This window comes from Porites lutea, chromosome 2 (assembly GCF_958299795.1).
Source record: "Porites lutea chromosome 2, jaPorLute2.1, whole genome shotgun sequence".
NCBI lineage: Eukaryota > Metazoa > Cnidaria > Anthozoa > Scleractinia > Poritidae > Porites > Porites lutea.
In genome coordinates, this window is record NC_133202.1 from 15,623,370 (window position 1) to 15,647,361 (window position 23,992).

At 40.1% G+C, this 23,992-nt stretch overlaps 1 protein-coding gene and 1 pseudogene across 3 annotated transcripts; both read right to left on the minus strand.

The window, feature by feature from the left end:
* Positions 1-5,208: 5,208 nt before the first annotated feature.
* Positions 5,209-20,562, minus strand: LOC140927852 (uncharacterized). 3 transcript variants are annotated; one of them, XM_073377539.1, is made up of 8 exons: positions 20,271-20,562; positions 18,201-18,479; positions 14,152-14,240; positions 13,391-13,471; positions 10,923-11,576; positions 9,787-9,840; positions 6,489-6,621; positions 5,209-5,748 (listed from the first exon to the last, which is right to left on the minus strand). In XM_073377539.1, exons 1-7 carry the CDS (start codon positions 20,503-20,505, stop codon positions 6,505-6,507), a joined length of 1,509 nt encoding a protein of 502 aa, XP_073233640.1. In that variant the 5' UTR covers positions 20,506-20,562; the 3' UTR covers positions 5,209-5,748; positions 6,489-6,504. The 3 variants fall into 3 exon arrangements, with proteins under 3 accessions (XP_073233640.1, XP_073233639.1, XP_073233638.1); XM_073377538.1 differs by lacking the exon at positions 5,209-5,748 and adding an exon at positions 5,872-6,180; XM_073377537.1 differs by lacking the exon at positions 5,209-5,748 and having other exon boundaries at positions 6,454-6,621.
* On the minus strand, positions 11,923-13,235 carry LOC140927319 (uncharacterized; annotated as a pseudogene).
* Positions 20,563-23,992: the final 3,430 nt, after the last annotated feature.

Genomic DNA, 23,992 nt, shown 5'->3' on the forward strand with positions numbered 1-23,992 from the left:
AACTTAAATAGTTAGCAAAACACTACTTTTTTGGCGGTCCGATAAACAACAGGATTCCGTTGCACAGTTATCAACCTACTTGTCTGCAAAAACCGGCCTCTGGTGCAATGTCATCAGAGCCCGCTGAAACTAGACCTAGAACCAATTTTCCTGAGTCGAGAGTTGCTTTTCCAAGGTACAATCAGCTAAGCTAAACACCAACGAAACAATATTCATGGCTGGCACAGAATATTTTGGCGAAACCGCAGTTCAACCACGCGATCACATACCTGACAAGACAGCATGCGGAAATCACACAATCACGCACTTTTGCGACACTGATAAGACTATCCACAACCACGCATAATCTTCTCACGTTTAACATAAGCGAAATATCATCGAATAACTCGGAAACTCAGCCTATTGCCAGATAAACACCTCTGGACCTTTCTCTTACACTCGTCTTATTAAAGTTCCCGGATGTAGAGTCACACGGTCGGCGGATGACCTTAGCCTTTTTTTTCACACCAGAAAAATGAAGTCTTGGCCCGAGTCAAAGTCTGCAAAATTCACCTGCAATTTTGCCTCACCTAATTTATTTGACTCCAAAGAGCCTGCTCCCGAGGCCAAAGACTTAGTGGTCACCTTAGAAAAGCGAACAATATCGTACCTTTCTGTCTCATCCCGGATCAGGGTGATTGATCCGTTTAGCCAAATGAAACGAGAATATATAGAGGATATTGGACGATGCAGACACTGCGGATCGTAAGAACATTGTACCATCTCAGAGCTTTACATGATGCTCTCCGGGAAACTGTTCTCAAGGTGACCAATATATAAAACTAAACTGCTAAACGGCACCGAAACCAGCTTTAGGTGCGCGCTGATCATGATTTCAAATAACTGAGAAAAATAGGGAGATGGGGGGGGGGGGGTGGGTAAGATAGTAATTGTGTCTACATCCACTTCTACACAAACCCCTAACCACAAAACAAGCAAAAGAAAAACGACATAAGCAAACAACACAGTAAACAAGCTATTAGACAGGGGAAGTTGAGAAAAATTACAAAATGTTTGCTAACCCGGTTTTCATAACTCCACGTAGATGCATTTGATACGTATATTTTTAATTCGTTTTATTTACTCCATTCATAAAATCCAAGTTTTCTATAACATCAATACTTAAATACGACGTCTTTGTCCATGGTTTTACAAGAGTGTAATAAGACATGGTCTCTTTTAGGGTCAACAAAAAGCTTGGGCCACGCCGAGATCGGTCTCCTATAGGGGTCTAATTCAAAATTTCCGACGATCATCCCAACCCCTTTCATATGAGGAGTCCCCCCGGGGAAGTTACCTCGCGTTATGTCCTGTTTTGTTTCGTCAGAACTTAATTATTGTGATCCAATATCTTAGTCCTTCTAGCGGCTATATGCTGTGAAGTTTTCTAGTTTGTCTTAGAATTTTTACGCCCGGTAAATTAAGACCAAGAAAATTCATCAGCATTCAGCGCGTTTTTCGGTCATGTGACTGAGAGGAGCAAGAAGAAGTGATTGTTCTAAACCTGTTCAAGCCTGCTCGGTAGTTAAAAGTGCCACGTACGCCAGTTAATCTTGTTCACGTGCTGTTTTGAAACAATTGTAGTGAAGAAACCCAATGTTTCAATAGTACGGTGGCCCACAGGGGACATGCTGCAAATAAAAAAGTTGCTGCAAATTAAATAAAGTTGCTGCAAATAAAATAAAGTTGCTGCAAATAAAAAATGATTGCAGCAAATAAAATAAATTGTTGCTGCAAACTAAGTGACAGGAAAGTATGCGCACGCACTGATGGGAAGAGGAGGACTCTGTATAGTTGTATCCAGGGCCCACTCACGAAATGCTTGGCCTAATCCTCAGTGACAGAAAACTTACTTGAGTTCAATGGAAACAATTATCTTCAAACCCATGGAGTTGCATTGGGCATAAAAACAGCAGTGACCTTTGCAAATATCTACAAGGCGGAGACTGAAACAAACTCCTGAACAAATCTAATCCAACATAGAGATACCAATGAAAACGTTTCATTGATGACGTTTCCTTTCTTTGGGAATGTAACAGAAAATATCCAAATTTTTATTAACGAAACCAACAAACCCCATCCAAAAAAATTAAGTCCACGGCCGAAATATGAAATAACGAAATAACTTTCCTTGATACAATAGTTTTCAGAAGGAGAACATCTCACAGAGAAATCCACCTTCATTGGACATCAAATCCCACCATAAGCCGGCTAAAACTTCGCAATATACTCACTTTACCTCGTTCCACCCTTCGGGGGTAAAAAGAAGTTTCATTGAAGGCGAAGAAATAAGATTGATTAGAAAAAACTCCATGAAAAAAAAAACAAAAACACTCGAGACACTGATCGGGGCTAAAACAAAAACAAAAAATAAGGAGAGACTATTGCCTTTCGTTGCAACATATAAACCAGCGGTAAAAGATCTTAAAAAACGTTTATAGCAGGGGCGAAACTAGGAGGGGGGGTGCAGGGGGTGCGCACCTCCCCCCCTGCGATGACCTACGGTTCCCTAATACAACTGGTATTCTGCAAAAAAAACTATTTGGTTTATTGGTGTTGAGGTAGAGCAAGAGACGAGTGCACCCCCTCTTAAAAAAAATCCTGGATCCGCCCCTAGCAAACTGGAGTCTAGTCTAATAAAAAATCAGCCTCTGCAGTGCTGAAAACAGTTTAAGACCTCCGATCATGTCCTACAAAAGACATGCTTGAGTGCAAAAATGTAACTTGAAGGCAGCTAATAATTCAACGCAAACACAAAAACCACATTGGGAGTCCGTGCAGGTCTGTCTTTTATAATTACTTCCTTACAACTATACTGAGTCCTCCTCTTCCCATCAGTGCGTGCGCATACTTTCCTGTCACTTAATTTGCAGGAACCAGGAGCCCAGGAACTATTCTTTTTTATTTGCTGCAATTCTTTTTTATTTGCAGCAACTTTATTCAACTTGCAGCAACTTTATTTTATTTGCAGCAATTTTATTTAATTTGCAGCAATTTTATTTAATTTGCAGCAACTTCATTTAATTTGCAGCAACTTTTTTATTTGCAAGTACGGTGGCCATGCACAGCATTATGACGCCGCATAAGAAGTAAAACCACTCATCTGTACAGTTTTTTCTAAGTTTAGCGCTGTCTTAGCATGCGTTGATTATTTTCAGGATATTTATTATCGAAACCAAGCTGGATTTTGTTTCCTTTAATGATAAACATCTTCAAAGACGACGAAAATTTCTTGCCGAACGTGACTTTCCCATACAGAACTCTTATGCTGGTCAGGCACAGCAGGGACCAGAAATTTGTGACGTCATTAGTAGAAAGCGCTAACCTAAAGAGGAAGGACAGTACCCTTTCGTTTGTAAACTCAATAATCATTATTGTTTGTCATCTACATTTTCTTACTTTCGTTACTCAGTCTTACCACCATATTGTTTGGTTTGTTAAAACATTTGAAATTAGAATCATGCCGTTAATGTAGTGTTTGGTGGTTTCTGTTAGCGTTGGTAACGTCCAAGAACTAATGAACCTGTGGAGACACTTTCCAGATCGAATGGAAATTTGAACATGACACCGAGGAAAGGAGGTCCGGATAGTCCCGATACGGACCTGAGGATCAGCATGTAACTGCTTTGGAAAGAAATAACGACGAATCCGACTCATGTGTAAACTCTGGAAATAACAATTTATTTTTATACTGTCATCACTATTACATTATTGCGAAACAACAGCAGTAACTTGTTACTTCTATAGACTGCGAATACAGTCGCCTCTCATCGCTTACCACCGGAGCGCCTTTTTTTCAGACACGCGGCATAGTGGAGCCTTACAAGTATCTCTTTATGAAATAGCGTACCAGTAGTTGCGGGCGGAGGTTTTCCTCTTGCATGGCTTTCAGCGTTTACGAAGTCGTTCGAGTCACATGTCAGTCACGTAGAAAACGACCTCCATAACGCTAAAAGCCATCAGTGCAAGAGAGAAACCGCTCGCAGGGTACAAATAGCGGCAACAAAAAAACCGAGCATGGACAGCATGCCATGTTTACCAAATCAGAGAGATAAAAACATTTACCACGCATCAACTGCCATTTGTACTCTGAATAGATAGTAAAAAATAGTCAAACACAGCAGGTATAGAATTCACTTTATTGTATAAAGCTATTAAGGACATTGAGATTTTTCTATTGACTTGAGATGATTACATGTTTGGAGTAAGTTCTACACCTATCTAAAAATATAAATGTCTCTGAGCAGCAGAAACTCGTGATAAAAATGATGTCCCATAAGAACTTAAAATACATATATATTATAACATTTTTCAACATTGTTGAGTGGAAAAAGGATTTGCATTTTTATGCAAATCGGCATCTTACCAAAAATACAGTTTCAGTCAGTCTTAATGTATTAACCGTAACGAAGTCATTGATCAAGTAAGTGTTAGTCTGAATAAAAAATTGTATACAAACTGGTAAATAGAATTAATAATAAGCAAAAAATACTAGTTGCAATGCTTTCGATTGGGATACCATTTTAAAAATATCTCACTAGTGACTTGATTTTCTTCGTATACAAAAAGACAAATTAACCCTGACCAAATTAAAAACTTTACACCAAAAATTCAAATATGACCTTTTGTAAAATCCTAGCAAATAAGTGATATTTCATGCTGTGCCAGGAGAAAGCATTAGATGACTAATTTATCCTATGGCACTTTTTTTGAGTGGAGGCCAACCACGTAAACGTTCAAGTCGAACGTTGAGTACAACCCGTTACCCTGCGAGCAGAAGCTTCTCTCTTGCATGGCTTTTAGCGTTTACGAAGTCATTCGCGTGGCTTGTCTGTCGCGTAGTTGGTTTGTTTACACCCCGTGAGAAACCTCTGCAGACAAAAACCAATTACTGTACGCGACTGACAAGCCACGCGAATGACTTCGTAAACGCTAAAAGCCATGCATGAGAGAAACCCCTAAAGCCCGTGGGACATCACCGCAAAATATTCACCAGCTCCCCAGCCCTCCGAATGGCTGTATTCATAACATAAGAATATTTTACAACTATTGAATAATAAAAATCCCAACATTATTATTTACATGTAATTTAGGAGAGAGAAGAAAGGTATTTTTTTAACTACTTTACAATTTACAACTATTGAATAATCATTAAAATCCTAACCAACTTATCTAACTGTGAGGAAGGGGGGGGGGGGGAGATATTTTTCGACCTTGGGACATTGTGATTGTGTACTTTCCACGAGGATTTGTTGAACATGTACCTGACTAAACAGATCAAAAACATAATTAATAGTCAGGATGGGAATAAAATTAACTAGTTTTTCAATCATTATATACTTCAGTATACGTAGGAATCCCATTCAACCTGTCACATAGTGAATGCCATGACTTTTACAAGGTCTCATGTCTTCAGAGAGAATTTTTCAGTACTTTAATAACAAAATAAAATTTGAGAATTTTCTCCAATATATACATCACTGGCCATATTTTAGAAGTGAAAGGGTTTGATTGTAAAGAGCTGGGGCAGAGGGGGAGGGGGGAGGTAAAGTACGTGCATTATGGTTTACGTGAAATTTATAATTTATCGTGCTCATTCCACATCTTTTTTCGGCAATATCGTGAAAAACTTCATCTTGCTCTTTACTTAGACTGCATCAACTTCGTACTTGATAGCTGCTACTGTATTTATTCGAATTAGCGCCCATCCTAAAGGCAAAAAAAGTTAATAAGCGCCCAGCCTCGAATAAGCGCCCACCCCACCCTACCCACCTGGGTTACAATGAGATTGAAATTAAATCGGCTCCTGAATTAAATAAGTACTAATGTAAAGAGACTTCCCCGAAGACAGAGTTTTTTTCAGAGTAGGGGTAGTTTACAAAAACCTTGCTTTGTTACATCTTCACGTTTCGTTATGACCGTTTATTGTTTTGTTGCAAAATAAACATACTACACTTGCTGAAAACGGTGAAAGTTTAATAAGCGCCCAACCTCGAACAAGCGCCCACCTCGAATAAGCGCCCACTCTCAAGGTCAAGGTTAATAAGCGCCCAGGGCGGTTAACTGAATAAATACGGTATTTTGATCGTCTCGTGTCATTATCCGACTCCGACATGTCATTAACGAGTGGTAGAATTCAGACTAAAAAAGTAGAGAGTCATAAAATTAATATAAGTCGTATAAAATTAGTTTTAAGGGTAACACACTATAAAAAATAAAACAAAAATGATCATCACAATTCACATAAAGCTAATAAGAGAACCTTACGAGATTGTAGGTGAAAAATTACATCTTGTTTTTCTATAACAGTAACCTGCGATCAGGCGCTTTTTTTGTTTTTGGCGGGGGTAAAAAAATTGGACCAAAAAAAAAAGCCTGATCGCAGGTTACTATAACAGCGCCACAGGTAATATCAATAACAATCGAAATATCAACAAACATATACAAACCGTTTAAGTTTATGTCTTAGCGTAAACTAGACATTTGTTGTGTACAAAATGGCGCTGATATGTCACTGCACTCCTCATTCAGTCCTTTAAGTTCATCGAAAGTTTGAGACTTTAATGGGTAGGTTTTCCTCCTCTGAAATTATATTAAAAAATTGTCTTAAGACTGAATCCATCACTTAAGCCATTGTACCTTGCTCTTTAGTTATTCTGTCCATGCTTGATTTTAATTCATGCGCAAAACACATAAGGCTGTATGGGCTACTGGCTTTTAAGATCTACTGAAATAAGGGAAGCCCAGATTATTGGACCCATTAAGTCAGTTTAAAGCAGTAGCTCAAAGTCATGTAAAACTTTTGTCACAAATCTTGGAACCCTACTCAAAAAACTAACTTCTGTCGGCTCCTGGAATATGATTTGTGTCTCTTACGGTATCTTAAGTGGAAAAAACCAAGTTTAAATCACAGTCTGTAAACGACTTAATCAAACATTCATAAAAATGATTTTCCTAAATATCAATACTTAAGTTCTAAAACTCCCAAATAATCTGCGAGTGAAGAACAGAAAAGAAAGAGAGAACAACAAATTGCATAAGTAACGGTGAAAGGAAAAATGTGCGCAGTAAACAACGAAGGAGCTTACGCTTTCGATTTGGTCATTGCCACACGCAATTAACTGGTGTAGCTGTTTTGGTTTTAACATTCTAATAACCTCCTCTTTTATGCCTTTTAGATGGTTAAAAAGGAATCATTTGGTTGGTTGTTTTATAGGCGACCGGTTATTAGGACGGAGATACGACAAGCGACACCGACAGTTTAAGGACCAAAACCAAATTCATTTATTCCTCTAGTAGTCAATAATTGTATCTCCTTCTGTTCATAGAAATTAAGAACCTATACTGAGCCTAAACTGCCAATAACTAGCCAAAAATACAAGAAACTTTTTTTGCCACACTTCAAAAAGTGTAGGTTCTTACTCGCGGGTATTTACTGTATGAGTAGAACGTTAATCAAAGAGCTCGAGCGTGCGAGTTGATCAAAAAGTTTAGGAATGAAAGGGACGAACACGTCTGCAGAGACTGGGGGCAACATTAACAGTGCGACTACTATAACCGGAGCCACCTAGACTAAGTCGACCAATTGGATGACAGGAAAATAACAATACATTCCGAAAAAGTTTGTTGTCAATCATAATTACGATGAAACGAAATCAACAACATGGATCAAAATCAACCGATTACAAATTACAGACGTGACCTTTTGAACCCGTTGAAGAAAGCCTACGAGTGCTTACCATTTGTATGGAAAACCCGGTAAATCCGGGGAAAATTCAAATGGGACGGTTTATTCCGGTGGAAATTTTCCGGAAAAAAGTAATACCTTTCGAGGTATTACGAAACAACCGACATTTGTTGTACCATTTGTCTGGTTAACCAGTGCCAGGCTTCCTCTTGAGGCGGAAGGTGATTCGTTTTAACCCAGACCCACTCGTTATCTGGGGTTTTGATAGCCTCCCACGCAGGCATTTTTAGGGGAGCTCGTATTTCTTCCCTCCCCACAAACGCCTGCTCAACAGAGGACAACATTCCTTTCCCACGCTTAGCCAATCACGTTGTACTTTCCAAATTCTGGAAAGTTGACCTTGACCGCAGGGTAACCCGATAATCACGCGATCTGCATGAAACTTTAAGAAACCTTCATGACCTCAAATAAATGTTAGTCTCAGAGCGGCAAAAGTAAGATTTACTCAATCAGATTTTAGAATTCTCTGTGCACTGCATAACCTTAGCGAACGAAAGAAAAGAAGGAAAAAGGTAACTCTAGGGTCGCGTTCTGGGTCACGTTTTTTCACTATTACGAGCTTATGAGTCATGTTTAGCCAGTCAACACTTTATTTAAAAACCGTTGATTGGTCACTTACCACGCGAATGTAACAATGGGAAAGGAATGTTGTTCTGGGTTGAGCAGGCGTTTGTGGGGAGGGAAGAAATACGAGCTCCCCTAAAAACGCCTGCGTGGGAGGCTAGGGTTTTGATGGTACAAATCTAACCCATTCCCCTTTTCGGAAACGTTTTCTTTACAAATGGTACGCGCTCTGTGTTTTCTGAGAGGTCCGTTAGAGTGCCGACGGAGGCGGAAAATGTACACGTTAGGCATAATTTTGACTTGAGGTCGCTTGTTATTGCAAAATGTGGCCTGAATGGTAGCGAAGAAATTGCTCGTAGATGACAAAATAAAAGCTTGTGTCAAACAAGTCTTCTGGGTGTTATATGGAAAGTTTCGAATACCAACACGTCAAGTGAAACATTTTGCTTTCTTGAAAAACGTTTGCTATCAATACTTATATTTCTTACTTTGAGTAACCCAGATATTGTTTTCTTACGACCTGCTTATTGGCCACAACCAACTTTCATGGAATGTATTGTTACTTTCCTGTAATCCTATTGGTCAACTTTGTCTAGGTGGCTCCCGGTTACAGTAGTAGACTGCGAGCAGTCTCTCTTTTTCTTCCGATTTCGTAAGAGCAATGCACGCGCGCGGGAGAGGCGAAGCCGCGAGACGCGCGAAACGAGGGCGGCAGCCCGAGAAGAAAAAAGAGAGACTTCCCCCCTTTTTTTTCTTTTTTGCTCTTTTTAACGTTAGCCTGAATTTCATCCGATTACTCATTACTTCGAGTCGTTATTCCTCCCTTAGTAACGTCTGAATCGACCGGCCGTTAATGCCGTCCAGTGACGTCACTACTCCTTGACCTTTGCTTTAATTCATGCAAAATTCAAGTGGCAAACCGAGAAATATCGTTTGGAAATGTCTGTATGATACAGAACTGCTTTATTTTTTTCGATCGTAATTCATGTTTAACGTTCAAACTATCAACTGCATGCAGTACAACTCTGAAACGGTTGTACTAAATTCTATAGTCAAACTCGGTCGCAATCACGCAATGAAATAAACACACACACGGAACACTTAGTTCAAAAACACAATGATTTGCTTTAATTGAAAAGAAGGTATTTGGTCCCTAACGAGGAAAAAAAACAAGGACACAAGAAAGAAAAGCTAACAGAATCACTACACTTGACGGTAAAAATAGCAAGAAGGTCGAATTATAACATTGATCTCAGAATCTATTTTTTTGTGCCTCTCCCGTCTCGCGCCATCAGTCACGCGCGTGGCCATTTGCGTGTCTCGCGTTTTGCTCGACGGACTACAGAAAAAAGAGAGACTGCTCGTAGTCTATTACAGTAGTTGCTGTATAAATAAGGCAAATCATAGACCAAGCTTAACACATGTCCTGAGATTACCTTTCCTTTCCTTGAAGAGGAGGACCTTCCACCAGTAGAGGATTCGGAGCGGCACTTAAAGACAAAAATCAAAAACAAAAAAAAGTAACTAGGGTAAGTCACACAGAAATTATTATTATTTTTTCTGCAAAAGTAGTCTTCACCTTTATAAGGGGCAAACCGAAAACGCACAGCTTAATAACTGTGGGTTCTGATAAACATTATGCTCGCGCAGCGTCCAAGGCCAGCAGTACAGCCCCATTCAGAGAAATGTAAAGTACCGCACATACTAAAACCTGGAACATGGAACACCCCACAACACGTCACACGAATAAAACAATGAGGAAGAACCTTTCATATTTCAAAAGTTGCCGTTAGAGTGTTTTGTTTCATTTTACCTATAACCAGGTTTTACGGGTGTGTTCCAGAATTCCTAGTTTTAATACATGCCGTAAACTACGCGATGAGGTGTGAGGTGTTCCGGAAGGGAGTTGGGAGTACCTTATTGTATAAGAGTTGGGAAGTAGGTTTGAGGTGTTGGTGAATGATATTCTAACACCGAAGCTCTACGTATAATACCGCTTTACAGATCTCACTACAACAGATCTTTAATTTGAACATCTGCAGAAATGAGAATTTCAACAGTAAAATGTCGAAATTTTCATGCGACAACCAAACTCCAATTTGGGCGGACCTAAATTAATTTAAGATGGTCTGTTGGGTCAGACATCGAACTTCGGACGCGTCGAACCAATCAACTAAATCAGATTTAGTTCAGTAAATTTCCTCCAGAACAAAGCTAAATATACATTTTAAAACAAATTTTTAATTTATCAATTTCAGTTCGCCGCATGTGAAGATCGATGTTTGTCCCGGAGACGATCTTAGAACATCCAAACACATTCAGACGGATTCAACTGAGCCAGACGTCGAACTTTTCATGAACTTAACTCACTAAGTTTGGTTCGTCTCATGAAAATGTTCGACGTTCGGCCTAGGCCTTACTCTGTTTTTACGTATAATAGACTCCCTTTGTCAAGGTCTGAGAACCCCCAAGGAATCATATGATGACTTGTCTTGGCCTAAAGTGAGGTTTTTTCAAAGCCCGTTTTTGTCTACAGGGATATGAGCCTATAACTGGGGGGCTTATAACGCACCTGATTCCCTTGTTTAAGCAAACTTGATAGCAGCTTTTCAACTTCACTGAGTTGCTTTTTTTGTACCGTGCTCCATTTGTATAATTCTTCAACTTGAGTTACCTGACATCCATCTAAATGCTGCTTCAAATCATGCAGCCGCTTTAGTTTTGGGTTAAATATCTTCTTCTCTTCATCTTTGATCTCTTTTATAGAGTCACATAGATGTTTAACACACATGAAGTTGTCTTCTCGCAACTGTGCAACCTCTTCAACCTTCTTAATAAGATTATTGTAAATTCCATTATAATGTGTTTTATGTTCCTCGCAATATTGTAGCAATTGTGTTGCATCTTGTAGTGATACTTTTACATCATTTAACAGTGTATCTGATTGTTGTGTGTTCTTTTCAGGGCTGCTGGTCCCTGCAGAAGGTATTCCATCGTCATAATCAGCATCATCTTTACCATTTGCCTCTTTTTGTCCTTGTATTTCTTTTTTGAGTTCTTCTATCCCCGTGGAATAACGGACTGAACAATCTTGCATTTCCTTTTTGAGTTCTTCTATTCCCGTGGAATAGCGGACTAAACAATCTTGGAGTTTCTGCTCTTCTGTTTTTTCCATGTCCTGGGCAGCTGCAGCAACTTTCTCTAAGAACTCTTTATTCTTCAGCATCTACCAAGACAAAGGTACCAGTTTAAGTACGAATATAAAAAATAATTACCAACAGAAGCAGCAGTAGCAGTGCTAGCGGTGTTGGTAATGGTGGAATGTTAGTGGTAGCCATAATGGTAGTGGCGGTGGTAGCAGTAGTGGTGGTAGTGCAGTGAATGGTTTTAACCATGGAGTCATTTCATTGGTAGGTGGAATATGATTGCCCAGGTGACGGAAGTCCTGACTGATTTTGTTCATAACCTGACTGACTAAAGATTACTACCCCACGGGTTGTCAAAACGTCAGTCACTGACAACAACAGTCCTATTCAGGACTTCACCCGCCCAGATGATCATATACCACCTACTTATGAGTAGTGGTAGTGGTGGTGGTGGTGATACTGGTAGTGGAGGTGGTTGGTTCTGGTGGAAGTGATAGCAGTAGTGGTGGTCGTGGTGATTGTAGAGGAGGTGGGGGTAATGGTAGTGGTGGTGGTAAAAGTAGTGCTAATTGTGGTGGCAGTGGTGGTGCTGGTGGTAATGGTACTGTACTGGAGGTAGCATTAGTGGTAAAGGTGGGGATGATGGTAGTGATGGTAGAGGTAGTGGTACTGTAGTGGTGTGGTGGTAGTGGTGGTAGTGGTAGTGAAAGTGGTAATGGTAGTGGTGGATAGTAACAGTGGTAGTGGTACTGTAGTGGTGGTGGTAGAGGTGATGATAGTGATATTGGTAGTGTTGGTGATGGTGGTAGTGGTACTGTTAAGATGGTAGCACTGTTGGTAGTGGTAGTAATAGGTTGGTGGTGGCGGTGGTACTGTACAGTGGTAGTAGTGGTAAGGGCAGCAGTAAGGGTGGTGGTGGCAGCAAGACTGGTTGTGGTGGTGTTGGTGCTAGCAGAAGAGGTGGTGGTAGCACTAGTGGTACTGTCGTGGTTGTGGTAGTAGTGGTGGTAGAAACAGTGGTAGTGATACTGTAGTGGTGTCAGTGATGGTGGTAGAAGTAGTGGTAGTGGTACTAGTAGTGGTGGTGGTGGTGGTAGTGGTACTGGTACCTTATTAGTACTTTAATTTGAAGGTCTTTTAAATTTGCAATTTTTTTGTAATAATTTGTTAAAATATTGTGAAATTAAAGAATGCAAATAATAATCCTCGCAAAATTTAAACATGGAAATTTGGCACCCATGTAGAAAATTCAAGTCACAGAAAAAACTGATTAGCATGTGATAACCTGACAAGTACACAAATTATTTTGGTAAGTTCCATTAACTGGTAATTTTTCATTAACATTAGTCTGCAGTATGGAGTAGAGAATCTCACTTCTTGAAAAATAAAATGAAGTTGAGAAATGCTTGAATCCCCAAATTTAATGCCCTTTTTTCATGTTGACCTGTTGAAGTTGCCAAAATAAAACAGTAGTAGTAGTAGCAGTGGCAGTGGCAGTGGCAGTGGTAGTGGTAGTGGTAGTGGTAGTGGTAGTGACAGAATAGACATCAGCTAAGTTTTGGCGATTAATATTTTTCTCAGGCTCAAAGGTTGAGGGGAGAGCATAAAAAAGTGATACAACCTCAAACACGAAAATTATGGTAGCTTCACAGGCTACATTTGAGCCTGACTTACATGCAGTATAATGTATGTTTACAGCACCCCCAATTCAAATCATCGTACTTTAAGCAGAGCTTCATGTGGGTCAACTATAAGTTTTAAAATAACTGGAAAATTGCCCATAAGTCAGCTTTATTCCTAGCCTGAATTTCAGTCATCTCTTTGTGCAACTGGAGGAGACAGTTGAAATTTAGGGTCCTTTATTTCCCCCAAAAAGGTTATCTATTTAACCCACCTTTTCCGAGTTCCATTGTCCTTTGGTGTCAATTACTTTTACAATGAATATATTCCCATGAGCACCTTCACAGAATAAAACCTGTTTAAATTAAGAGAAGGTAAATTAGTGACCATAGAGAGATTTAAAAGAATCATGTTTTCATTTTCAGTGCCAGCCCCCTAATCAGAGGGAAAATCAAGGAGAAAGGGTTATATGTAAGAACCAGGTAAGTAAAATAACAAAGAAAGATTTGTTGAATAAAAATTTGAAAGATAAAATAATTACATGGTTGCCACAAACATTATTTTTTAAAATTGCCTGACGTTCTTTGATGGAAAAAAATACTTCATTCGCCAATGAAATGAGAAAAACAAATTATAGGTTAGCGCGAACTTGAAATAGCGAGTTGTGGTTTGTACAAGTACAGTAGTGTGGCAGAGAACAATGTCCGAACTTTAAAAGTTTGTTTAAACAAAGGCCATCAAAAGTCACATGAAACTACACGTGAAATCTAATGCTACTAAAATCTCCAGGGAATCTACACCTTACATTACACTTTTCACAGCATGATCGAGGATTTTTCTGCCTGCTGCAATACTTCGTGTGGCATTAAGCTGGCAGCCTCACAAGCCGACCGTCTTTGCTCGGCGTGCTTGTTGCCAATTACAGTTTATCTGCAATTTCAGCAGTATTGTGAAACATATAATTCAGACAAAAGTGCAATATGTACTACATGTATTTTATTAAGTTTTATTCAAAAACAAAAATTAATGAGCAACCTTGTCTTGTATGGCATTCACAGTTAAACCAATCTTATCACCAACGGAAATTGGGGCGCATGTTGGCATCTCCAATGCTCTACTCTCTCCTAATAAGATTGAAAACCAATAAAAAAAAAATGTTAGAAAATTACTGCATTAAATTCAAAATGTTGTTTGTTAGTTAAATAATTGTTCTTGATATTAATACCAAATCAGTGGGTAGCACATTTTTTGTGTGTTTTGATTGGCTCCCTTACCTTGGATTATTATTCATTCAAAATATTTCCCCAATTCTGATTGACTAAAAGCACATGCATAACTCACCATAACCAGTTACTGATGACCAAATTTGGAAGAATTTTGTGTTTAACGAGGAAATGACGTCAAAAATACAGCCTTCTACAGGTTAATGCACCATTAACTGAGAAGACCTGGGGACAAGGTTGAGTTGTTTTTGTTGTGAAAACTAAAATGACAGTTTCAAGAGTAAAAACTACAGCTGGAACTAGGCAAAATAATGGCTAAAAACATAGCAAAAACAGCAAGAAGACAACTTGGGGGGCGACATCTGCTATTTGGAGAATATTTGCGGAGCTGGACAAACCTAAATGTACACTATCAAAAATAAACTTAACATCAATGCAGGTTAGCATATTTGTTTTAGCTATGTTTTTAAACTAGGAATTATTTTGAATGAATAATAAAGCAATTAATAAATACGGCTTTTGTGGGATATGAGCAATTAAGCAGATCTCAGAGGGTGTTATCCACCTCGGCCTTCGGCCTCTGTGGATAACACCCTCCTCGATCTGCTTAATTGCTAATTATTATTCACTCAAAATATTTCTCCATTTCTGATTAGCTCAAATTCCACAGACAAGTCTTCATAACCAGCTACAGCTGTAGCATTGACCAAATTTGGAAGATGTTTGCAATATGTAGAAAATGATATGAATAGTACAGCACAAAAATGGACAGCAAAAAGGGAAAAAGATGTGTTGTTTTAGTAGAGCAATACAAAATTGCTGAACATATCACATTTCGTAAAGAAGAAATAGCTGAACTACTGCCTAAAAGAACAGCAAAAATACAGCTTGAAACATGACATATGCTATTTGGAGAATATCTGCAGAACTGAACATCCCTTTGTCTGCTCCTGAACTTGTCGAGAAACAGGCAGTTGAAGACAGGACCTCGACATTGATCAATGTAAGCATGTTTTAGATTGTTTTTGAACAAGGAACTATTTTGAATCAATAATAACACAATTTTTACTGGATGCACCTTTCTAATGATCTGAAGAATTTTGGAGATTTTGAGAAGGTGTTATCTGCTGAGGCCCTCCTTGATCTCCATAATTCTTCAGATCATACTCAGCCTCATTCATATTACATTACATATATTAAATATCATTGAAATCAATTAACTCCCATATATCTAATTTGGATCAACCCATGGGTAAAGTTTGAGTGGCCTACATGGGAATTTGGACTATGGTTAATAAAATATGTAGAACATACAAGTTTTGTAGTACCCAACTAGAAGTGCCTTGAGCTTCAAAGTAAAAATAGGATCAGACTTACAGTGCAGACCACAACTAAGCAAACCAAAAAATTTATGCATAATGTGGGTCAGGAATACTAGTCCATTGCGTCAGGCGAGACGCAAGAACTAGTATTCCAAGGCGCATATGCAAGAGCATACACGACTGATCTCAAATGCGTCAATGCACATCAAGACTCATTAGTATGTATGTAGGCTTTTTACCAACTGCACACATTACATTATTGGTGTGCACGCCAGAAGGTGTAAATCATTGCCTCTGGGAGTTTGATAAGAATGAAAACTACTATTGCGTCTGATGTCAAATTTAAAATCAATTTCCCCAGACGGATATTTCTGCATCATAACACAGCAATGGAAGTGTCGTCTCTTTTGAGAGGTCCAATCGATCTAGGGCCTTCGTTGATGAACTTCTTGGTGGTAAATTAAGCAGAACCTTGGCTGCCTTGTTTTGAAGAATTTGCAGCTAACCCATAAGTGTGTCGATATTTTTGTCACCCCTCACTGTGTCTCCATAGTCAAACAGTGGGATGATTAAGCAATTGGAGCTTAGCATGTAAAGGGAAAAGATGTCGTATTCTCTTTATCATTCCAATCCTTTGATTGATCTTTGTACTGATAGTATCAATGTGCTCAGACCAAGACATAGCTTGATTTATAACAACTCCCAAGTATTTAAACAAGTCAGACCTTTCAACAGCAGTGGAATTTACTTTTAGAGAAACGTTATTAACCAGTTTAATCCTCCGTGAGTTACCAAAAATTACAAAATTGCATTTAGAAATATTTAGGGTCAACAGATTACTCGAAAACCAATTGGAAACTGTAGCCAAATCTGAATTTAACTTGCTTTCAAGGCCAGACAAATCAGTCGATGAGTAATAATTCACAGCGTCATCAGCGTAAAGAATAATAATTTCACTGGCAAGCTGACACGATGGTAAATCACTCACATAGATAAGAAAAAGAAGCGGTCCTAAGATACTTCCTTGTTCAGCGTGTCTGAACTCTATTATTGACTATTGTTGTTACTCATTAGAATGTTAGATTTGTATTGTTACTGTTTATAATCGTTTTGGACTAAGGACATCATTATTGATGGGTCCCTGTGGAACACCAGCTTGTAATTTGAGAGGACCTGGGGGGAGAGACATGTGTTCGCTTGAGTCACCATTTTCATTAAATGCTGAATTACTCCTCCACTTGTTGAACCTCTTTTTAGCCGGAATTTCCCACATTTTTTGGTGCCAAGACCAGGATGGAGGAATTAACTCATTTACAAGCTTCAAGGAGAGGACCCTGTGGTCATCTCACGAAGTTACTGAAGAAGTCGGAGGAGATTTTCGCTCATCGAAATGACATGACAGATATAATTCTTGCATCAGCAAAAAGCACACGGGATCAACTATCAAAGAAGTCGGAAACACTCAAAACCTTGGACGTTCAAATTTCACCAATGAAAACTAAATGAGGCAGAAGATTTGGAAAGAGATATTATAGAGGCAGAAGACATCCAGGAGGAAATCGTCGAAACCATCGCTATGCTAAGTGTTTATATAGACTCTGGAATCACTATTTTTCCTCCCACTCCCAGCAGTAGTTCACTCCCTGCAACTGCTTCAGTCACCCCAGTATTTCATGTGTTTTTGTGAATTTCACGGGATTTCGCGGATTTACTTGAAAGTCGCGGCTCCCCGACTGCGCGAAATATCAGAAGCTGTCTATGACTGGAACCAATTAACAGAGTCAAACAAAACCCTGCACATCACCAAATTTATCTTGATTCCCTCATGAAAAGTTCCTTTAATAGAATCAGCAACTATCGAGCTTCTTCAAACCCCAGAATTTGCTTTGTTTTCACAACAATGCACCACAAAGCAAAGCTGTCACAGTGAATAACAAAAGAAAAATCTTTTCCTTCCTGATGCATCTGAGCTGATGCAGACACTCGTCAGCACTGACACATACCCTTGTCCAAGCTGACGCGTCCACTGCATCAGTTTCATGTCTGTGTTGTTTTGCTTAGTTCTGGCCTGCAGTGTAAGCGAACACTGAGTCTTACATATGCCTGTGAACCATGCAGCCTTTTGGTTCATTTTCCCTCGCATCATGTATTTCAACCCACAGATTGAAAAAGAAAACAATTCTCAAACTGTTTGAAAGTCAACATTATTGTCAGATAAATTTATGAAGTCATTAGAGCAAAAATCTTCTGGAAACAAAAAAAAAACAGGAGAGACTGCAGCCATGGCCAAGTTTGTCTTATGGGGTACAGGGCTTGAAAACAGTCCCGTCTGGTAGTCCAGAACAAGTAACTTTTAAACCATACCTGCCCACATAGTCATCCTCTAATACAATCAGTAACTAAGATGTGCAAGAAAAGGAATGTGAGAGCTGCTTGGCCAAAGGACAAGCTGGAATTCAATTTTTTCGAGCTCTGGGTATATCAACTGCTCATCACATCCTTGCAGCATTGAAACTCATTGGAATCCATCAATACTCACCAAGCAGTTTTTCAGCAATGCTTCTTTTTCCTATCTTCTCCAAAACATCTGCCAGATGGCCGACTGTAGCATTCTTCCCCTCCGTCTGTTTCCACATGATCAACAGAGCATGTGCTTTGTGCCAGTTACCTCTGTTCTCCTCATCAATATTGTGAATCTTTGATTCTGTAATCTTAAGCCTGGGTCCCAGCTGACGCCAGCAAGTCCCTACCTCATCACTGATATCAGCAACCTGCTTTTCAGTAACAACTTCATTTCTTGGATTGACAGTTGTAGTTTCTAACAAAATTAAAAATAATTACAATCAAGACTATACAGAAAATGATAATACCTGGTAGGTCAGGATAATGCTATCTTTTGCTTATCTTAGAATTTAATTAATTTGCTGACCCAATAAGAAGACACTTTAAGGTTTTGTATCCCCTCAAACATACACACTTGGCTTTGCACTCCTTAATTTGCTCATTTGGATTTTGCTCATTACAGTGGAGCCTGTCCATGGGCCATTTTTTATCATTGCTGAGCATCTCTTGGAAGGAACTTACATCTGATAGGGCATAGCAAGAGGGGGAAAGCAGCACAACTTCAACCAGTGAAAAGCAGTCTAAACATTGCTTTCACAAAAGAATTCCTTTTTGCATTTTGTTAATACATAGAGGATATTACACGGTGGCGAGAAGATATGAATTTTATGTTCGAGTGGCAAGAACAATATCTCACGAGTGAGCGAAGCGAACGAGTGAGATATTGTTCTTGCCACGAGAACATAAAATTCATATCTTCGAGCCAACGTGTAATGTTCTTTTTATTATATGGAGAAACCAATTCAACAAAAGCAAAAGGCGGGAATCGTGACATCACTGAACGATACGACACTCACAAAGGTGACATACGGAAAATACGCCACTCGAGTCCCGGATGAAGTGGCGTATGGAATCTACGAGTGGTTTAGTTCCCAGTAAAACACTCTCCTCCATATAATAAATATAGATCCTTTACTGTGCAGAGTAAATTTATTATAGGTTGGTATATTTTGTATCGGGTGAACAAAACAATTTGTTTATGTTTCAATGGGTCAAAACAATATACCAGCCACAATTCCAAGGCCCCCAAATTTTTATTTTGTGCCACTTTAATTTGATGTTTATGTACTTTATATAGCTTTTCTTGTTGTTCTACGGCAAATAAGTTCATAAGCCAATCTAACAAATTATTTCAACCATAGTCTTTCCAAAAACATGGCATGAAAGAATTCATCTAAAACTGTCTTCTTGTACATATGCATAGTCGTGATACCCAACCAGCATGGCAGCCAGCCCTGAACCAGTAATATGATACACGTACATGATAAGTGGGGGGGGGGGGGGAGCTGAACTCAGAAAAAAATATCCTGCAGACCTGGGGGGAAAAAATCCCTCTCATACTCCACTTGCACATCTCCCACGATGCAACTTATTTGCCCCCAAAAATGTAATACGAAGGAGAAATAAAAAACAAAGGTTATGTAAAATTTTGGGGGGTAAAAATGGTGCATTATGGGAGATGTGCAAGTGGTGTATGGTGTAGAATGCTGGAAAAACATCTAACATTGTATATGTTGGGGGGAAAATTCCATCCAAAGAGGTTTAGGGAAAAAATTCTTAATGGTCGGCCCCTATTTAAATTTATTTTACAGCTGTATTAGCGACTGCATCTCCAAGTTACCAGGTATAACCCCGGGGATAATCGGGGATTTGTGATGTAATGTTAATGGCATGCTTATTGTTTGTTTTTGAAAAACTTGCATCGTCAAGCATGTTCTATTCTATCGACAGAAGTCTCTTACTCGAACTTGTTTCCTCTCTACTTCCTTCCTAAAGCAAGCTTACCAGCGTCGTAAGCCCTAGTCCCAGATTTCCAGTCGTTTGGGGGTTCGCTTTGCATCTATTCGTCCCCAACAAGCGTAAACGCACAGGTTACAAACGGACTACATGCGTAAAATGTTTCACGTTTATTACATTGCATAAATACTAGAGGCTTTGACGTAGTGTTTACCTTCGCAACAGCGAGAACAATAATCAAGCCTCCTACCTTTTGTTCGTTCCTGGGGCGACTGTGAAATTGCCCTGTCCGAGCCAGTAAATGAAATTTGGGTATCTGCACTCCTTCCAGAAGATGAAACTCGGTCAAATTGTTTGTGCGTTTGACAGTCCTCTTTTGTCGTGACAGTCGTAGTTGTTTCACCGTGACTCTGAGGAATAGTGCCGCTAATGTAATAGGATCTTCCATACCCTGTAACCTTCAATTGCTCTGGCGCCTTTGCCATTTTTCTCCAAATTATTAAATTCCCTTTGCTGTCCTACATATCGTCGTTGGAGCGCCCGCCAGCGACCCGCCAGCCGACTGAAAGAAACAAGCACTTGAGCCTGCGATAATTCGGCGGTGGACTTGCAACGTCATGATGCAGCTCGCGCGAGGTATGCAAGGCATGTGCACGTGTATGGCCAAGGGACTGTCCCCCATCTTTAAAGCCACCTTCCAGTTAAGGGAAACAGGAAAAAGTTCGAGTTATCGGTAGCCTGCGTAGCAAGCGTTTCCGTTTGGTTTCCAGTACCGTAGCCAGACCAAACGGCCAACCGAGGCAGGCGGGAGTTGCTAGGGGGGTTCGGGGGCATGCCCCCCCCCCCCCCCCCCGAGAAATTTTGAACTTTAGTCTCTCGGAAATGCGATTTGCAGCGTTTTCTGGGCCTTTCGGTAACTTTTTTTCGAGTTAATTTAAGTGGAATTTAAAAAGCAATAATCAGAAACAAGCTACATAATCTGGGTGACCGTTAACCTCGCCAATGGTTTTGATCAGTATTTGTTCAAAAAAAATTTGGGTTAACGTACGTAGCCCCTTGAGATCGATGATATGGTAATTTTTTCATAGTATATTGACTGAATTGCTGAATTCTTTGTAATATCATGATGCGTTAAAAATATCCGATGATCGCTTATGTAAAATAAAAATGATCGGCGAAATTCGTCAAAATTTTACGGAGGCGAGTGCCTCGGTTGGCCTCATACTAGCTACGGCGCTGGTTTCGGAGCAAAAAAAGACCGTGGAAGGGGATTTTCGGTTTTCATCGCGCGAGAAATTAAACGAGAACCATTTTTCGCGCGGTCTTTGACCCTTGTTCCTCGTTCTTTGCTCCTAAACCGCAGGGAAAAGCTTGCTACGCGGGCTAAGTTATCGGGAGTTCGAGTTATTATAGAAAAAACTGCGCAGATGTGTCGACTGCCCCAAGCATAGCTGTCAACGTCCCCCCACCCCCGCCGCCCCAAACGCCCGTTTGTTTTTGTGAATGAAATAGCTAATATAATCTGAATTTTGTTTACTGTGTTGTTCCATTCACTTTCCACGTTCATGATTAGTATAATTCCGTGGTGATTTCCTCTGTTGATATTAGAACTAAAAGTGATAAACATGTACTAGTCAGTTAAATTATGAAAGCGGTTCTGAGCATTAATCGGATCTCCAACACACCTGTTTACCCTCACTTCTCAGCCATTCACAAGAGGGTGAAGGAACAGAGAGGGGAACGCCTAGTCTAGCCCTTGGGATATGTGAATGTCACCAAAGTTATTTTTAGGAAAAACCCTTGAAATCAATCGGAAGTTGGTTTCCGGGGAGGTCCGCAAACTTTTATTAAGTATTGTCCAGAGAGAGTAATAGGACTTTTATTGCTCTCTTGGTGTGTCGCCATTACATGTTTGCTTTGGAGCGGTCGCGCATGGACTTGATGACGTTTCAAATTGATAATCGATTATAAAAATGTACGGACGTCCCAGAAATTAGACTTCCGTTTCATTAAGCCTGGTTTTTACTAGCGCATAAACAAGCACAAGCACGTGTGTAAGCAAGTAAAAACTGGGTCTTCACAAGAGCACATAAGCATAAGCATAAGCACAAGAAAAAGGGACAAGTTCGTTCTTCTTGTTCTTGTGCTTATGCTTATGTCATAGCTTTGACTAGTGAACACGAGGTCGGCATAAGCACAAGCATAAGCACAAGGCCGTGGACCAATCATAGGTCACTTTGACCCAGACCTCATTTGAACAAATCAAAAGCAATATGGCGGACGCTTCGTCTGCCATCTTGTTTATCATCGGGTTGAGGAGAGCTGGGGAGAATTGAGTCAAATATGCCATTCTGCGCGTGCGTATGTCTTTATGCTTACGCTTATGCAAATGCTTATGCTTAGTGGTGACACCAGGACGACGGCGTGAGCATGCGCAACATGTCTCCTCTTTGAAAATTTACTTCCGGTCGCGTCTTACAGCCCTTAAAGTCCCTATGGATACTAGCCGGACCTTACGATCCGACAACGGCGACGTCTATGAAAGCGTCTCTGAAAAATAGACTTCGCATCCTTTTAAACTTTTTCGCGTTTATCCCAAATCGCCCCGTTATTTAAAAGAAAGGGATTTGGGCTGCAGCTGAAGAGAGGAGAACGCGCCCGAGTTCAGACAGAGATTTATCTCCTTGCCGTTCCCTTGCCCAAGTAAACATAAATGGTGTTTTCGCGTCTTAGTTGTACAGTGAAGGCAAAGAAATGTACAAAAAAGCGTGATGCACGTGCAGAGTTGTTGTTTTACTCCTTAAACCTAAAGAATTATGGTGAAATCGTTGAAAATAGTTCCTAAATGGGAAACGTGCAGTTCCATTCTTAGGAGGCAGTCAAATACAAAACAGCACGCTCTGGTTTACAAACCAATGTAAATTATTAAAAATCGAAGATCGCAGCTCTTCTGACTGCATTTGGGGGAAATGATTTCGAGGCTTCGTTTCTCAATGGAGCGGATCATGCTTCTGCGAGACTCTCACGATCCAAGACTATTATAGTCGCAATACGTAAATATTGACATAATCATCGATTGGTAAATTCGTGGTGCACTAAAAGTAGGGACCTTACGAAACCACAACGACGGCAACTGCAGCGAAAACGTCAGTTTTAAAATGAATTCCCGTTTTTCAATCTTTGTCGCGTTTATTCCAATTTGCTGAAAATGGCAAGTGTAGGCGAATTTCCCTGGAGTTGATTTCTTGAGAACCACACTCAAGTTTAGAGAAAGAAAAAGAGATTCGTCGTCGCTTGTTTACGTCCTCCATAAAACTTGCAATTAGACACTTTCACGTCGTAGTCGTGTAAGGACGGTAAAGAAATGTACAAAAAAGCGTGATGCAACGTTGTTGTTTTGCGTAATAAACCTATTGCTTTTTTGACGCCCTCGTTGTCGTCCCCGTCGTCGTTGCTAAAGCTGCATAGTGACGACGGCAACGGAAACGTCATAAAACAATAGATCCCATCGACCCCCTCGGACGCAGGAGGTGGGGTACCCCAGGTAGGAGAGAAAACCCGCTTAGGTGTGAGGTAACCCGCCTGTCAATATAATCTCTCATTTTAATTTGATCACGTTTACATAATACGTGGGGTGACCATATGAGAGATTTTATATATAGACAAGCGGGTTACCCCAGCTAAGAGGGTGGGGTCTTTCATCTTCATGTACACCGGCCCTAAATTTTCCATTTATTTTGTCCAAGATTGCAGCAATTTCACATCACTTTGTTAAGTGACCCGTGCAACTGAACATAGCATTTTGGGGGGGGGGGAGCCGCACTGAAGTCACGCGAGAGCCGCACGCGATTGCGAGGGGTAGATAAAGATTCTCCATTTCCTCCGCCCCTCGCTCGCGCGTTCTCTCGCTGCTCGCTTCGCACGCCAGTCAAAATGAAGTGCTTGAACTGAACAGACAAGCGGGAACATGAA

Bases quoted from the DNA above. Each gene is read 5' to 3' on its own strand.
- LOC140927852 (XM_073377539.1), bottom strand. From the start codon at position 20,505: ATGGCAAAGGCGCCAGAGCAATTGAAGGTTACAGGGTATGGAAGATCC. The intron at 18,480-20,270 runs GTAGGAGGCTTG...TAATTTTGTTAG, and splicing joins GCCCCAGGAACGAACAAAAG to AAACTACAACTGTCAATCCA. The intron at 14,241-18,200 runs GTGAGTATTGAT...CAATCTTATTAG, and splicing joins CATTGCTGAAAAACTGCTTG to GAGAGAGTAGAGCATTGGAG.